Source organism: Oryx dammah, unplaced genomic scaffold (assembly GCF_014754425.2).
Source record: "Oryx dammah isolate SB20612 unplaced genomic scaffold, SCBI_Odam_1.1 HiC_scaffold_27, whole genome shotgun sequence".
Classification (NCBI taxonomy): Eukaryota; Metazoa; Chordata; class Mammalia; order Artiodactyla; family Bovidae; genus Oryx; species Oryx dammah.
The window spans coordinates 2,589,341-2,605,965 of NW_024070211.1; the positions used below are offsets into that span (position 1 = coordinate 2,589,341).

General features: G+C 53.0%; 1 protein-coding gene across 3 annotated transcripts in view; it reads right to left on the reverse strand.

Annotated features, from left to right (window-relative positions):
- Window positions 1–16,625, reverse strand: part of UBR4 (ubiquitin protein ligase E3 component n-recognin 4) — a 131,626-nt gene that overhangs the window by 32,094 nt on the left and 82,907 nt on the right. For 2 of the 3 annotated variants that reach the window (XM_040229415.1, XM_040229416.1), the window contains 19 exons: window positions 16,204–16,431; window positions 15,426–15,504; window positions 14,686–14,931; window positions 13,509–13,677; window positions 12,864–13,008; window positions 12,197–12,282; window positions 11,575–11,662; window positions 11,130–11,323; window positions 9,354–9,593; window positions 8,869–9,007; window positions 8,186–8,311; window positions 7,946–8,074; window positions 6,755–7,098; window positions 5,168–5,258; window positions 4,784–4,868; window positions 4,500–4,627; window positions 1,762–1,891; window positions 1,502–1,659; window positions 346–455 (listed from right to left, as the gene is read on the reverse strand). In XM_040229415.1, coding sequence (XP_040085349.1) covers window positions 346–455; window positions 1,502–1,659; window positions 1,762–1,891; window positions 4,500–4,627; window positions 4,784–4,868; window positions 5,168–5,258; window positions 6,755–7,098; window positions 7,946–8,074; window positions 8,186–8,311; window positions 8,869–9,007; window positions 9,354–9,593; window positions 11,130–11,323; window positions 11,575–11,662; window positions 12,197–12,282; window positions 12,864–13,008; window positions 13,509–13,677; window positions 14,686–14,931; window positions 15,426–15,504; window positions 16,204–16,431 — 2,915 coding nt within the window. Of the gene's footprint in view, window positions 1–345; window positions 456–1,501; window positions 1,660–1,761; window positions 1,892–4,499; window positions 4,628–4,783; window positions 4,869–5,167; window positions 5,259–6,754; window positions 7,099–7,945; window positions 8,075–8,185; window positions 8,312–8,868; window positions 9,008–9,353; window positions 9,594–11,129; window positions 11,324–11,574; window positions 11,663–12,196; window positions 12,283–12,863; window positions 13,009–13,508; window positions 13,678–14,683; window positions 14,932–15,425; window positions 15,505–16,203; window positions 16,432–16,625 lie in introns of all 3 variants that reach the window. The other variant, XR_005719112.1, reaches the window with a different exon arrangement.

A 16,625-nucleotide genomic window follows, 5' to 3' on the forward strand; every position in this document is an offset into this window, starting at 1 on the left:
ACTTGGAATCAGACTGCCTGGGCTGAAGTCTTGCCTTCCTGGGGGCAAGCTAACTAAGCACTCAAAGCCCAGGTGAGCATTACATGAGACAATGCATGCCAAGCCTTTGTGAGCTCCTAGGACCTCGAAAGACACTGGCTGCTGACTCTGTCACCACCACCACCATTACGACCACTGCACGTGGCTGCTCAGCGCGTCTCGGCCTCTGTGGTCTTCCATGAGAAAGGAGGTGGCTACGGAACAGGCGTGCCTCCCGTCGCCCTGGTCTGTGGACTCCCCCGGGAAAGTGGGAGGGCTCCCGGGAGGAAGTCCCGCCACCCTGCCCACCCCGCTCTCAGATGGTACCTGGTGAGGAGGTCTAGGACCTGCTGCTTGCGGCTGGGGATGGTGGCCAACGCCTCCACAATGGTGCAGGCCGCCTGCCGTGCAGCCTGCGTGGCCGGAGTAAACAGCACCTGCAGGGGTGGGGAGAAGCGCCTGGCTCAGCGGACAACCTCTCATCCGGCCCCGCCAGGCATAGTCAACTGCCACCCATCCAGGGGAAATCCCCTGAGCTCCTCATGAGCAAAGGGGTAAAGGAAAAATCATCATCTAACTCAAGATCCGGCTGCTGCAGATGGGCAAAAAGGCTAAGAGTCCCATCTTCATGGAGCTTTTCTCCAACAAGTACTTTAGAGAACATACTAAGATGACAGAACCAGGAGAAAAGACAGGCAGGTATTCTCCTTAGCAAAGACGTCTATGATTCTATTTTGGAGACAGCTACCTTGGACAGCAAGGAGATCTAAACCAGTCAATCCTAAAGGAAACTAACCCTAAATATTCATTGGAAGGACTGATGTTGAAGCTCCAATACTTTGGCCAGCTGATGGGAAGAGCTGACTCATTGGAAAAGACCCTGATGCTGGGAAACATTGAAGGCAGGAGGAGAAGGGGACGACAGAGGATGAGATGGTTGGATGGCATCCCCGACTCAATGAACATGAGTTTGAGCAAGCTCTGGGAGATGGTGATGGACAGGGTGGCCTGGAGTGCGGCAGTCCATGGGGTCGCAAAGAGTCGGACACAACTTAGCAACTGAACAACAACCACATGATGAACACTCATGTTAAATGTAGACCAAGTATTCACGTTATACACCAATGGACAAAGGAATTCTCTAACATCTCATTACTTTAATCTTTAAAAACATTAGCTGGAAAGAGGAAAAGGACAGAAGACGTGAAAGGTGGACAGTGAAAGCAGTGCAGGCGCTGAGGCGCCACCCTGCTCAGCGGTCAGGGAGGAGAGCAGAGAGCACGAGCTTGATCACAGGGCAGAAGGAATTCTGATGTGGGCACCCACCACGCGGGCGGTTGCAACGAGAGCCTCCACCCACTAGAAAGGAAGCAAGACTAACAAAGAGAAAACAGGGGAGATATGCGGTGAGGGGCGGGAACGGCCCGCCTGGGACCTGGGGCCAGGGCAGCCTGAGGAGCCCAGGACACGGCCAGTCACTCACCTGCCGCAGCCAGTTGTTGTGGCCCAGCTTGAGGTCCAGTGGGGAGGTCCGCTTCCCCCGCCGACTCAGGAACTGCTTCCACCGCCACACGTACTTCTCGGTCAAGTAGAGGTGGCGGAGCTCTGACTTGCTGGGAGACTTCCCGTTGCCATCGATCCCTGGCAGGCAAAGGGGTGCAGGGAGAGGTAAGGGGGAGATGGTGGGGCAGTCGGCCAGGGGCAGGAAGGGCCCACTTCTCAAGTCCCGAAAGACAGACACACCTCGGATGGGAAGACACTTCTTCCAGGCTTCATAGGATGCCTTGGGGTCCCTCTTGAGCCAGAGCTGGGCCTGGGCGTGGATCTCATTGCAGTACGGCCTCACGGTGGTGAGGGCCTCGACAGGGACGTCCTGCAGGAGGAAGGCGGACAGGTGAGCGGGCCCAAGCGCATGCCTGAGCTGCCGCTGAAGCACAGTGGGACTGCCCCGGGGACGAGTGCACAGGCAAGACTAGAAGGTCAACATTCACGTCTTCTGTGCCCTGTCTGTGCTCCTTCCAAGCATCTCGATTCAATTTAGCAGGAGCAGCACCGTGCTGAGCTTAGGGTCATTGATTTTGCCTGTGCAGGATAAGGCCTCCTACAGACACTCGTACAGCTACATAACTAATTCCTATCCCAAGGCTGATTTGTAGTTTTCCCAAACATAAATCTTCAAGGGGTCAGTAAGCAGCCTCTAAAATTTACAGAGCCATTACTAATCCCAAGTGGCCTGCACAGGGGAGCCCCCAGTAGGATTCTAAGCCAGCAACTCTCAAACTTTTCGGCCACAGGACCCCATTACGCTCTTGAAAATTACTGACTCCAAAGAGTTCTTGTGTATGTAGCTCTATCCATTGATATGGATCTACTAAAAATTAAAGTTTAGCAATTCTTAAAATATTTATTAATTCATTTACAAATAAAAATAAATACATTATCTGTCACCCTAAACAGCATTTTTTATTTCCCAAAACAAAAATAATCTAGACAAAGAAGCTGTATTGCTATACATTTTTAAAACTGTTTAATGACTACCTTAATAAGACAGCTAGATTCTTATACTGCTTCTAAGTTTAAACTGTTGTGACAGATTGTTCTGTTGAAGCGCTCAGATGTATATAGTTGGAAAAAAAAATATTGTAATAGCTTTTGCAATTAATTTACAGATTTTTCATTAATACGAAACCAAAATTCAACGAATTGCAGGTTTTTAAAGATTGGTTGCAATGTGGAATCCGAAACCAATCAAAAAACATTTCTTATCCCATTCCACTAAATTCACCTTTTACTCACACATGAACACGCATTGGTCATCTGGAAAATACTGGTTCACAGAACTACACCCATTTCTCTTTAAGTGACAGGCTCGTTTTATTCACTTTTCAAGAAAATCGGCTGCTAAATACCTGATTCTGAAGAACCACAACTGGCTCCTTAGCCCTCCTTTCAAGCACAAATGAGGTTCCATGGAAGAAGCAGCCGGTTCCGCCCCCGCCCCCCCGTCACCAGTACTTCTCCCCCTCCACCCTGCGCTGTGCCTGCCTCCGGCGCTGTCTCACTGAACAGTGGACCGCCTACTAGACTCCTCTGCAGTGCTTCACCAGGGACGCTCCCGGGTGAAGCTGCAAGTGAAGGGCATGCCTCGCGGTGCTGAGGCTCGGTCGGTCTCGCCATCATGGCCTTTGTATCATCTGCACAAGTGCCACAAAAGAAGAAAAGGGCAAATCATGTCTCAGGATAATTACGAAAATAATGTTGACCTCGCAGATATCCTAGTCGTCTCGGGAACACCCACAGATCTATGAGCCAAACCCTGAGAACTGCTGCTCTCTCTAGGCTAAAACTCAGCAAAATGTGAGGCTTCAGTGCTCAGAGGCTAAGAGCCCTCCTCTCGGGGGGAAATCTGTGACCTCACACTGTAGGAAAAGTGACACTTATGTGGGGATGAGGTCCCTCTTTTCAGTCAAGAGCCAATTTCCATTTGCTGAGAATGCACTCTGAGGGGAAGAAAGCCGTCATCAAAGTGAAGGAGGAGGCGGGGGGTCTTTTCTGAGGACGGTCGGAGCAGACCAAGAAAGGGAAACAGTGTGAACTGTTCCCTGTCCAGCTTCCCCTGTGGTGCCTGCTGCTCAGCATCTTGCAAAGGAGACTCGGTTTCCCACCAAGAGACTCCACCAGGATGGAGCAGGCATCAGAAGGGCTCCAGGACTACAAAGACGGAGGCCCCAGGCTGGGCCAAGGGAAAGCACTATGGCCCACATGCTCTCACACCAGTATGAGCAAGTCCATCTGCGGCTAGGCCACCTTCAGAGCTAAAAACTTGGCTTTACTCACTCATTTAACAATGACTTATTGAGTCACTATTATAACGCGAGATACCAAGCTATACACTGGACCAAAAAACATCTCAGTAAAACATAAAACAGTCCCTGGATTGGAGGAGATCATGACCAGCCTGGCAGACAACTCGATCACTGAAGAAGCAGCTGACAAAGGGAAGGCGGGCATGGCAGGCCGAGGAGACGCTGCACAGCCACACGCAGCATTTACAAAGGACTGCCCAAGGCCAGGGGCCTCCCAGGGGGCTCCATGGAGAAAATTCACCTGCCAACGCAGGGGGCATGGGTTCGATCCCTGCCCAGGTCACAGCGCAAGGGAATGGAAGGGTTTCCAGCACTGTGCAAAGGCGCGGGGTAGGGAAGAACACGGCCCCCCGGGAACCGCGAGCCGCCTGAGGGGACTGGAGGAAGCAGCGGTCCTCCATGGGGGGCCTCTGCCGCAGGCGTGTGCCTCTGCCTGCCTGTGTTACTCGAGAGCCCTCCGAGAAACTTCCCTTCTCAGAAACCCTAACCCATCTCGCTGACTGCCGCCAAGGAAGCACTGGTACCCCAGGGAAAGTGAGCTCAGGTGAGCAGAGGCCTTAGAGCACGGTGGGCGCTGGCTGGAGCCTGCCCCCAACCGCCTTCTCAGGCCTGTACCTTGTTCTTCTTGCTGGTGGGAGCAGGTGGCTTAATCAGCTTCTGCAAGATCCGCAGGCACATGAGGGTGATGTTCTCGACCACCACGGGGGTCTTGATGTTCACGGCCATGAGGAAAAGGCTGAGCGCTGGGAGAGGAAGGCAGGGCGGAGGCACAGTCACAGACGTGCCTCGCCAGCCGCCGTGTGGCCACCTGAGGGCAGCTTCCCTGGCCTCACAAGGCCCCGTGCCGAGCTGCACTCCTCTCGCTGGCCGGCTGCCAACCAGACATCCCCCAAACTCACCACAGCGCAAGCGGAGCTCCCAGCAGCTGTCCTCCTTGGAGATGGAGTCTGTCAACAACAGCATTTCGTACTGAAGGCTACTTGCCTAGAGGGCCAACAGGAAGAGATGTGAGCAGAGGAGGGTCTGCAGGGTCAGTTCCGGACAGGGGCTCACGTCCACGCTCTGACCCAGAGACTCAGAGCTAACCCGCGTGGTCAAGCAGACCGTCAGAGAGACAGGAGACAGAGCCCCTCAGCACAGCTGCTGCGCGTTTCTGCTCTCTGAGCCTGACGCTGACTGCAAGGTCTTCCTGGGATGTGAGCCGCCCCCCCCCACCCCCACTGCTGCCTGGGAACGAAGGAAAAGGGTGAAGGGGGAGTCAGAGGGCACGACGGCCTGCTCACCAGATCAGGGTTGGCCCAGTGGCCCTTCAGGGCTGTGGAGACTTTGCCAATAATCAGATCGTTCATTTGCTGGGTGGCCTCTGGATTGTCTCTAGGGAAGCAGAGGAGAGAGTCCTGTTACACCACTGGGTGAGTCCCACCTCTGCACGTGAGAGCGCCCAGGTAAAAGGAAATCAACGTCCAGGGCTACCAGCCTTCCCAGGCGCAAGGCGAGCCCCACAAAACCCTGCTGTGTGATGAGAAGGGCCTGCCCAGCCGCCTTTGTGGGGAGGAGAGGCTGACAGAGGGAAGACCGCACGCGGGGTCTCTCCAGAGCCCAGGCTGCCTGGCCCCCGGGCCCCGCCGGGTATGTCGGCCTCCAGAGCCCAGGGGCCCACTCTTGGTCTCCTTCCTCAGCTTCTCCAGCTGCCCCCGCTTCACTTCCCACAAGGCATCCACATTTCCCATCCGTGTCCCTTTGTAATAATGTATGTATTAGTAATTTAAAAACCATAAATCGCGTCAAATCACTCTCAGGCTTCCCAACACGCCCTGAATAAAATTCAAGTCCACACAGTGTCCTAAAGACCCTAAGGGACCTGGCCCCTGGCCCCTGGCTCAATGAACCCCCTCCGCTTTGTCCCCACTGCGTCCTCCACTCCAGCCACACGGGCTTCCTTGTGGCCCCGGCTTCACACGGCTGGCACACCCCACCTCTCTGCCCACCACTTGCTATTAATATCGGTGTGCGGCCTCACTCCCTGACCTCCTCAGCGGTCACCCCTGCCCACCCTGTCCTCCGCAGCGACCCTGCCTGCAATCAGAGCTGCCATCCCAGCTGCACTGCCCTTCACGTCTGACCTCCTGACACTGTGCTGGGCCATCATCCGTTCACTGCCCTTCTCCCCTCTAGAGCGAAGGCCACATGAGTGCAGGGATGCTGCTCCATCTCCCACTGCATCCTCAGAGTCCAGAACAAAGCCTAGCATTTAGCTGATGCTCAGCAAGTGCTTGTTAAACGAGTGAACACGTGGTACAGCAAGTCATATTTAGCGGCCAGCTACCACGTTCTAGGACTTAGGCCCACCCTCGGGAAACAATGCAAACCCAGCTGTGGGTACTGTGTCAGCGCGGACTAAGGACTCCACAAGTCTGAGCTGCTACTCACTATGTGAACTATGTCCTCCATCCTCACCACAAGCCATTACAGAATTGGCTATTGTCCTTATTTCTCAGATGAGGAAACCTCATGCTCAGAGAACACTGAGAAATGTGTCCATGGCACACGGCACAAAGGATCAGACACCGGGCCCTCCCGAGCCAGATCTGAGCCCCAGAGCCCCAGGCTCCGCTGTGTCTTCTTCTGGGGGAGCCCAGAGTCCAAGTGACCGGTCGCTGCCTTCTCCCAGCACTGAACTCAAAACCCGCTTCCTCAGGAAACCCCACTGGAACCAACCGAGTACAAGCCAAACACACGGCCTACTGATACAAGGGAGCCTGGGCTTCACGCGCTCCTCCGTCCACTCAGCTGCACCTGGACAGTCCCCTGCAGCCCCTAGCACTCGCAGCACCGCCGCCCCCGCCCCCGCCCCCGGCGCAGGCTCTGACCGAGTCAGGAGGCACATGAGCTGGCGGACCTCCTCCCGCATGGCCGCAGAGCCTCGGCGGAGGTTGTAGTCGAAGAGCTCCCGGATGAGGCCCTGGGAGACGAGGATGTGACGCAGGGCGGGGTTGGTGGCCAGGGCCCGGAGCAGGGTGATACAGTGCTCCGTGACGGCCGAGGCGCAGCCGTAGCACTTGGTGGAGGACGTGTGGCCGCAGCCCAGCACAGATAAGGCACGGTACTGGCTGGCCGTGAAGGTGGGCTGCACCGAGGTCCGCGAGGACTTGGTGGCCGCCTCCCTCTGCTGCAGGTCGTATTCCAACAACTCTTTTCGTGAAGCGAAAACTTTCTGAGGGGAAAAAAAAAACACAGAAAGGAGAAAAAAATCATCAATTAAAATGAGGAGGAAGAAAAAGGAAGCCAATTAGAAATCAGCTTTGGTTTGAAGAACACTTTACCAGTATTATCTAATTTAACCCTCTCCATGACCTTAGCCTGGTAGCTCAGCTGGTAAAGAATGTGCCTGCAGTGCAGGAGACCTGAGTTTGATCCCCGGGTCGGGAAGTACCCTGGAGAAGGAAATGGCAACCCACTCCATTACTCTTGCCTGGAGAATTCCATGGACAGAGGAGCCTGGCAGGCTACAGTCTATGGGATCACAAAGCATTCAATATGACTGTGCAACTAACTTTTTTTCAATGACCTTAGCAGTTAAGATACTTTATCCCCATTTTACAGAGGAAGAAACAGCTTAGAGAGGGTGGCTTGACCAAGGCAAGGGGCAGAGTTAGACCTCAGCTTCTAATCACAGACATATGTCCTTAACACCCACGTAACACTTTCTTTAAAGAATAAAGTCAGGAACATAGGCACATGGAGTGAAGATGGCCTACCAGCCACTTTGGGAACAAGGACCCTGGTGGCTCTTATCTGCAGCCAGTCTTCCATCCCATGGGGGTGAGGTCTGTAACATACTACCCACCGATGTGACCGATCAAGAAAAACTGATCTGTAACAACCTCCATGACTCTCAGCATTCTGGTATGAGCTCAGCTCTCTACCGCGCACCCGAGACTGCACTAGGTGAGCAGCTGTGTGGCTGGCGCTTCACCGTGGCGGGGGTGGGGCAAAGAACTGCTTTGAAAACAATGTCAATAACCCACAACAAAATGCACTCCAGCCGCTCCCGGCTCTACCTGGATGATTTTGGAGAGTTCGTCAAAAGAGCTCTTGCAGTCTCCGCAGTACTCCTGTGCCAGCTGCAAGATATATCGGTTCACGCTGGCTGAAGTGGAGCTGATACCCCCAGAGGTTCCCGAGTCGTCCTGCAACCCAGAGGGACGTGGTCAGCCTTCCACCGGGAGACGGCCTCACCTGGGGCAAGTCTCTGCCTCTGACCCAGAACCCTCTCCCAACACCCCTGTCATCCGGATTACCTGTGGCTTCTCAGGAGCTGCCTCGTTCACTTTGCAGAGCAGGTTCTCCAGCTGCGGCCGATGTCCCATCAGCTGGTGATACACCCGGTCGGCTTTGTCCAGAAGCGTGTTGATGTTGGACACGGCCTAGACAGGAAGAGATGGGGAGTGCACGAAGGCTCATCAACACTGAAGACTTCCCCTCAGTGGTCCAGTCACGTACTGTGTTTCACGCGGTATTTCTACTCATCGCAGTAACCCTGTGAAGTGGGTACGCAAAGTATATGATGCACATTCGCATAAACAATGCTGAGGGCAGTGACTTACGTCACACGGTGTTAAAAGCACAGGGGGAACTGCGGTGTTCATCCTTCTGACTCTGGAGCTAGACATCACTCCGCTTTGCCAGGCTGCTGCTGCTGGTGACTATTCTGACAGCAGCCCCTGCTCTGTCCTCCCATCTCCAGTCCCACCACGTCACTTGCCCCTTGAGATACTCTACTTCCATTGCCAACACGTCTCCAAAATTCTACCCAAAACACGTGTTCCAATCCATCTTATTTGTTGCCACTCAAAAGCTTAGCCCTGAAAACACGCTGAGCCAAGACAACTTGGGCAAGAAGGAAAAGCACGCTGCCCACAGCAGCTCGGCCCCTAAGCTCTGACCAGAGCCCAGTGTGGGCCTCGCGCGGACACGGCCTCACCTTCTTCCGGTCCTCCTCATTCTCGATGGGGTCCACTGCGCAGCAGGGCTTGGCGTAGAGCATGAAGTCGAAGCGAGCGTACTTACAGAAGCCGCAGGCATTGCACAGGAAGGGGTCCTTTTCGTCATAGTTGATGGACCTGAAACCCCAGAGTGCGGGTCAGCGGGCAGCAGAGGGCGGAGGGAAGAGGGGACGGACGCGCCTCATCTGCAGACGCTGGGCACCCTGCAGGGCTCTCGGATGGGGCAGCAGCCAACGGGCAAGGACGACTCAGGCAACCAGGCAACCGGGAAAGGGACGCGGAGCTCAACTCGGGAACCCCAGCCCACCCGGCACCCCACCACTCTCCCCGGCCCTGGCCTCCTGTATCTGTGAACTCCACACTCTAGGGGCCATGATGCTCCACCGCGCGGGCACCACGCTGAGAGCCTCCTGAGGAATACGAGGGGTGCGCCGGGCCGGGCCTGCGGGACAGCCGCCCCCACCTGCACTTGTGGCACTGGTAGACATTCTCGCCACAGTTGCCGCAGACGCCGGGGTTGGCGGGGACCGAGGCGCTGCAGCGAGGGCACTGCAGGGTCTCCGTGGAGGCCTGGTAGTTCTCGTAGAAGTCTGCGAACTCAATCATCAGGTTGGAGGCCACGATGGGCAAAGGCAGGTCGATCTTCACCTCTGTCTGCCCAGGCGTCAGCTGAACCTTCTTGGCTTTGTGCCAGCGCGCCGGCCTAGGAGAAAGAGTGTCAGGCAGACAGGCAGAGGACCCGAGAGACTCTCACAAGACCCACAGCAACGACGGGCTGATAAGACGGAAAGAAGACTGTTCGTACGTGTTCTCCCAAGACAGTGAAATGGTTATTCTAAGGAAAGGGACTCTGACAAATAAAAGCAACTTAATTTTAAAGAGACGTTTCCACTATTCTTTCTCTCTTGAAAAAAAGGGTAGAACATATAGGTGCTTTAAGACACCATATATGGTAATTTCTGAGATTCCAGAAAAACAAGGGAATGTCCATCAAGGGAAGACGTTACTCTGAAAGTATGCCACACTGGAGCCTGGACTCCCAAGAGGCTCCATGATGGTGACTACCGTAAGTTCCTATCATGGCAACTACCTTGGAAGGATAAAGCTCAGGTTGCTTCAGGGAGGCAGAGGACACACCAGGATCCGGCCCATGAGCCAAGAAGAGTCAGAAAGAGTAAAGGCGTGTGATAATTTAAGAGATAATTATATTAATATGGTTAGAGTTAGTGTTTACTGAAATTTTACTATGTGTCAGGCTCTGTTCTCAGCATTCCACATATGCTAACACATTTAATCCTTAAAAGAACACCCTGAGAGTAGACTTCTCTGCTTTTTACAGATAAGGAAATAGATTCTCCAAGGGATGTTAACCACAGTCGCATTCCAGAGTGTGAGGGCTTCACCCCAGCAGCTGAGCTAACTCTGCACAACAGAAACCAAATCCACCTGCTCCAGAGGGGACTGGGTCATCCCAATGAGCAGCTTCTACCCGCAGGCCACCAGTGTGAACCATGCTTTTCAAAGGACAAAACCTGCTTCAAAGAGCAGAGCTCCCGGTGGCCGTTTGTTCCCGTGGTACATGCTAGCTTTATTCTGCCTTCAGAGTAATACTAATACTTCCATTCTGAGCACAGAGCAGCACTCACTGCAAGTCCTGGCATTCCAGTAGCCTCTACCCATATTCTCTGCCCGAGAGCAACGCCTGAGTCTTCAACAAGTGGTCTGTCTCAGTAAAAGTCGACACGAACCCAAGCTAGTGTCTTCTTTGGCCCATACACACCAGGCCTCGTTTCAGACGTCAGGACAGATAAGCTAGAAAGATCAGCGTCAGCAAATGTAGACAAAAGGCACCACGCAGAAATGGAAGGACTTCATACTAGAGAAGCTCCTTGAGAACTGCTGCCCGCTCCGTGAGCAAGAGAACAGTGTCTCAATCTAACAAACAACTCCCTCACTACCTTAGAGTCTACATGGGAACAGCCGCTCCTCCAGCGCAGCTGTGAGCAGCCTGGAGCCCCCAGCACTCCACTCCGCTTCAGGCTGCAGCAGAGCCTGGGCTTCGAGGGCCCCACAGACACGACCTCACAGCCTCCGTCCGCACCCTTAAGAGCCGGCACTGCACTTCTGTCCCCCAGCCACGACCAGAGTCGGAAGAGGACAGACATACTGGGCCACCAGGAGTGTGCCGCTTGGCCGGGCCTCGCAGGCCCGCCCCTCTCCAAGACTGAAAAGCCCCTACTTGTTTTTCAGCTCCACGATGGCCTGCACGGTCCGGTTGTTGTAGTAGAGGTTGACAGTGCGCACCATCTTGGTCCGTTTCAGGTCCCCGATTTTCACCGTCACTTTGCTGATGGTGTGGCTGCCAATGAGCTTCACGACCTGCTGGGTGGTGGTGTACCGCGTGTCCACTTTAATGGAAGACAGCTTGATGCACTGCATATAGAGGCGCACAGGGCACTGTGTCAGTGCAGGGTTAGCGGCTCCTCGGCTTCAAGACTCGTCAGCGTGAGCCCCTCTTCGTCCATGGATGGGACTTTGATTTAAGGTGGCTGGTCAGGTAAGAATTCACACCACTCTGACCCACCACTGGGAGAGGGACACCCGAGCAGTAACATCAGTCTCTAGAAGCCAGAGACGCACCGGCCCCAGAAGCCAGGACTACCCACGCGAGAGATGGCACTTACACAAAACGGCACTTCTGGATTATTACACACCAGGCAGGGGTCACTCTCCAGGTAATAGCCGTCAAACTCCACCAGGCCAGACAAGGTGCTAAGGGAGAAAGCAGTCTCAGCATTAAATTCTCATTTTAGAAAAAGCACGGAGCTTCACAAAGAAGTCAAAAGAAAATCGCAGCTCACTGTTCCCCAAGGCAAGCCTCACCCCAGTGAAAACACGAGGAAATGTGAGATAGCCCTATTTCTGATCTGCTCTGAGGTCAGGGGAATCCTAAATGTTACATTAAAATTTGACTCAAGAGTCACAACTAAATTGACTAAAAATCATTAAATTGTATACTTGAAAAGGGTACATGTTGTTGTGTGTAAATTATACATCAATAAAGTTTGGAGGGGAAAAAAAAAAAGAACAGTTGCTAACATACCAGGGAAATAATAAAAGATTTTAATCAACACTGTCTTCCAAAGGTTTTCTTTTAAAGGCAGCTATTTCCTGTAAACCTGTCTTATGTGATTCAGACTTAGACCCTTGAAACTAGAGACCCTTCTTAACAAGCCAATCAGCGTGGAAACAGCAACTGCCCTGTTGACTGAGCCTCAAACAGAGAGAAAGCAGAAGAGAACTCACTTGTAAATGTTGGAGTTGGGATGGTTGGTAAGAATATGGTTTTGAGTCCGAAGAATCTCCACAGCCTTCTGTGAATATTCTTTCAACTGAAAACAGAAGTCAACAGGGAACCAGAGTTAAAGCCCAAGGGAAAGTCTTACTAGAAAAGACTTTTCTCCTCTGCTTTCCAGCTGCTACTGCCCTGGAAGTACCAGCCCTCATTCAGAATCACGCAAAGCTGAGCCTAATTCCTAACCGTTTAAAGGACTGTATGTTCTTTAGAAGTTTTCACAGTCTTAGTAACAGCCATCTTTTTAGAGCTTGTGGAGGAAGGGAAATGTTATTATTATGGAGAAGCTATGAAATGATTATCTCGTTACAGAAATACTTTTTGATGTGTGATCAGGATAGCCAGGAAAACCAGAGGACCATTTTTCTCCCCAAGCAATTTTAATGAGATGCATTTCTTCCCCACTTTATCTACGTCTACTGGCCAAGCCAAATTCAGGTTGTGCTTTTTTGCTAGTGTGTATCTTCTAGGTGACATACATATTGGGAGTGCTCAATATATATTTAAAAGAGATTTCATCTGTATACCCCCATGTAGGTTAGTCCTAACATTCTTAATTCAAGAGAAAAAAAGTTAAATGTGGCAAGTGAGCCTTTTTGACCATCAATTATCTGTTACCTTCTTCTCTGTCTGTGGGGTTTTCAAGGAGAAATATCCCAGGAGGTCCACAAACTGGGCAGCCTTGCGGCCGTAGGCTGGGAGTTCTGGCCATATGGACCACATCAGGTCTAGCAGCAGCTCCTGCTGAGATCTGCTAGAGTTTCTGGAGATAAATGACAGTTCATTTTATCAGTAGCAAAAAACCCTAGGGGCTCCTTTATGTTAATCAACAAGGCCCAAGCGCTGTTTTGGTGATGCACCTCTTTCCCCACAACTATGGGCTAAGTGAGCGGCGCTACCGCTCTCTGGACCATCAGCCCTAACAGACCCAGCACCATCCTTCCCTGTCTTCAGAAGGTGGCTTTCTCCCATCTTCCAGCATCACTCAAGGGCAGAAACTGAGTACTGTTAGCTAAAGAACCAAGTTTGGTCATTTAACAGACTTCGACACACAGTCTTCTTGGTGGGCAACAGATCACCTCTTCCTCTGACATCAGGTTAATAGCTAAGAAGCAGACAACTTGATGAAGAAATCTGCAGTCGTCAAGAGGATTCAGACCGGTGTGAATGCTGATGCGCAACCGTAGGCATGCACCATGAAGACAAGAGAGAATTTCGCCCCCAGGCCCACGCAGCCTGATCAGAGCAAGCCCCAGGCCCTACCTGTAGATGTGCAGAGTCAGGCAATGGGCCTGCCAGCGCACCGACGAGGAGTTAGACTCCAAGAGGAAGCAGCGCAGAAACTGGACCAAGGTCTCCTTGTCCGCAAATTTGTTCAGTTGGTTCACCAAAGCTGTGCACAGCTGGTCCTCTTGGCTGCCTGAGCTCTCCACTGCAAGATGAGAGCAGGACAGAGGGCTGAAGATAGGAAGAAGTGGTCTAGGGTCCTCAAATGGAGTGAGAGGGGATGCTGTCTCTTAAGTTTTTGCCAAAATGGTTATAATTTGAAAACAACTTCAGATCCCCTGGAGAAGGGACAGGCTACCCCCTCCAGTATTCTTGGCCCTCCCTGGTGGCTCAGCTGGTACAGAATCTGCCTGCAGTGCGGGAGACCTGAGTTCAATCCCTGGGTTCGATCCCTGGGTTGGGAAGATCCCCTGGAGAAGGGAAAGGCTACCCACTCCAGTATCCTGGCCTGGAGAATTCCATGGACTCCATGGGGATGCAAAGAGTCGGACACGACTGAGAGACTTTCACTTTTTAGTTGTTTACGAGGGAACAAACAGCTGCAAATAAAATAATGCTACCAATAAAAGCAGCGGATAAAGTGCCTATACAAAGCTGGCACTGAGCAAGCGTAGTCACACTGGGGAAGGGGTTTCTTTTCACAAGTCTGCTACCTGATACAGTCAACGTTACTACCGACCTGCACAGAGGCATCGGAATAATGAACGGGGCAGTGTGAGCCACCTGCACACCTGTCTCAGGCCTCCAAGGGTCATGGAAAGCAGGGACACAGCAAAGCTTCCACCTTTCTGATGGCAAGGAGTTGGCTAAAGATGACTATCGCATCCATCTATAAAGCACCTAGCAGCTTACAAGGCACGTTTAGTAACTAACACAGCTTCATTTAATGCTGACAATTGCTCCACCCTGGGCCAGTAAAAATATTCAGTGCACCTCTGGCCTTTCCCGTTACAGACACTTGCTATGGGGAGTCACACTCTTTACGTGGTCACCTGGAACAGAACTGAAATGAGACCAAGAGCAGGCCCTGGGGGGCACTTGGGTTTTAGGTCTCTCTAGATGAGGGTGAAAACCCTTTCAGAGGAAGGGGATAAACGGTGTGCTCTCAGACATGAGAACACATCGTTCTCATCACCAAGGAGGTGGTCCTTACCCTCTTTCTCCTTCTCCTTTTCCTCCTTCTTGCTCTTCTTCGTGGACGACTTGGGCTGTGCCGTGGCTTGTCCAGAGCTGGCGGCCGCAGGGGCAGAAGACGAGGAGGTGCTGGAGGAGCCTGCTGAGGCCGCCAGCGCGGCAAGCACCTTGCTGCCACACAGGGCACAGGAGAGCAGCTGCAACAGCACGGGGGACACCCCCTCGTCCACCAGGAAGCTGACTTGCAGGAGGAAGCACAGGACGGCTGCAGGTAGAGGAGACGGGGGCTCAGCTCCGTGCCCCTCACGCAGGCATAGGGCGGCTGCTCCAGAAGCCAGGCTGGCCCCCTCCTCCAAGTGCCTGCCCAAGGGCTGCGCGGAGGTTCACCCGGAAGGGTTCACAACTGTGGAGACCCTGACGAGTCCTACAGCAATGACTCAGAGACTGGCTCCCAGCCCCCACTTCTATGAAGACAGTGACTCTCCTCATCAGCGGACCACCCCAGATACCTACAGCAGATACTGCTGACCTTCCAGCAGATACCTACCCTGTGCCCCCACAGCACCCCCATTCTCTCTAAGGACCCTTCTCAGTCTTGGAGGTCTTGTCTTCTTTGCTGGGCAGAGTGCTGCCTGTCTAGCTTGCTCATGACTCTATCTCTAACACCCAGTAAAACGCGTGGCCTACCGGGGACCTCGATGAATAGTTCTTGAAGGAATGAATGAATGAAGAGCAACCAAACAGAGAGGCATTGCTTACAGTCGTCCTTGATGCAGAACTTCTGCCAGTTGACGGTGCGCTGGGCAGCGATCTCGGCACAGGCCTTCAGGCGCTCCATCTGCAGCAGACCCGAGTAGGAGCAATGGCCCACACCTGCCACCCTCAGGGCCCTCTCCCCAGCTCTGGGTAGCAGACCCTTGTCCTCTGTGTGAGGCTGACCAGTGCCCTAGTAACCTAGGACCGAGGCCTGCACACTCCGGCCCTTATGGAGCCTGCTTCATTCAACGCCCCACCACACAAAGGCCCTTTGTTTTCAGGGGTCCTTTGACCCCTGAAATAATGCAGCAGCAAAGGTAGGCTTGGACCAAAACCACTAGAATCCAGTTTATTTTTTTCTTACTAAGAGCACTATAGTAAGAGCACTGACCTAGGAGTCTTTAATACTGAAGACATTCTTTCTAGATTTTCCTATGCAATCATGCAATTTATACCCCAAAATCAAACAACTGATTTTAGGTGGTAATACATCATTTCTGTAGTATTCTGGGACAAAAACGAGAGATGCACAAACCATGGGTTGATCCTGCCCACAATGTGAGCAAATGCCACAGTTAGGCAGCCCTCCTCATGACAGAGGAACCACTGCCCAGCAAGAGCGGGGACAGGGACGGGAAACTGCAGACCCTGAAGGCAATCACGTGTGGTACAGCAGTCAGGTGTGATGGATCGACCCTGATCTGGGAAGCCCTGTGTGCACGGCTCCATCTGCCCACGTGGCCGAGCCTCTCCCTGTCCCCCACCCCCAGCAGGGCCGTACCAGGCTGATGAGTGTGTCATACTGCAAGGCAGAGCCGGAGCTGGCCGTGACCACGCTCGCCCGGAGGAAGATGCCCTGCTCCTCCAGCAGCTTCTTGATCCCTCGCACGTGGGAGTCCAGAGTGTGCAGATCGCGGAGCTGGCGGTACTTCTCCTTCGACCCGCAGATGAAAAGCAGAAGTTTGCGGACTTGCCGGCGCACAAACGGAGTCTGCTGGACCATCAGGTACTTGAGGGGAGAAACCACAGAGTCAGGGGCTCGGGGACGGATCCACACCGGCCACGGCACCCTGGACTTCAAAACAATACCATGAACCAAGCTACTTCCTCACAGCTGAGCTGGCTTCTGTATTCCTTACAAGGACTAGGAGAAAGAAAACCATTAAAAAGGGAGAAACGGCAATATTCCTACTATTCCTCATG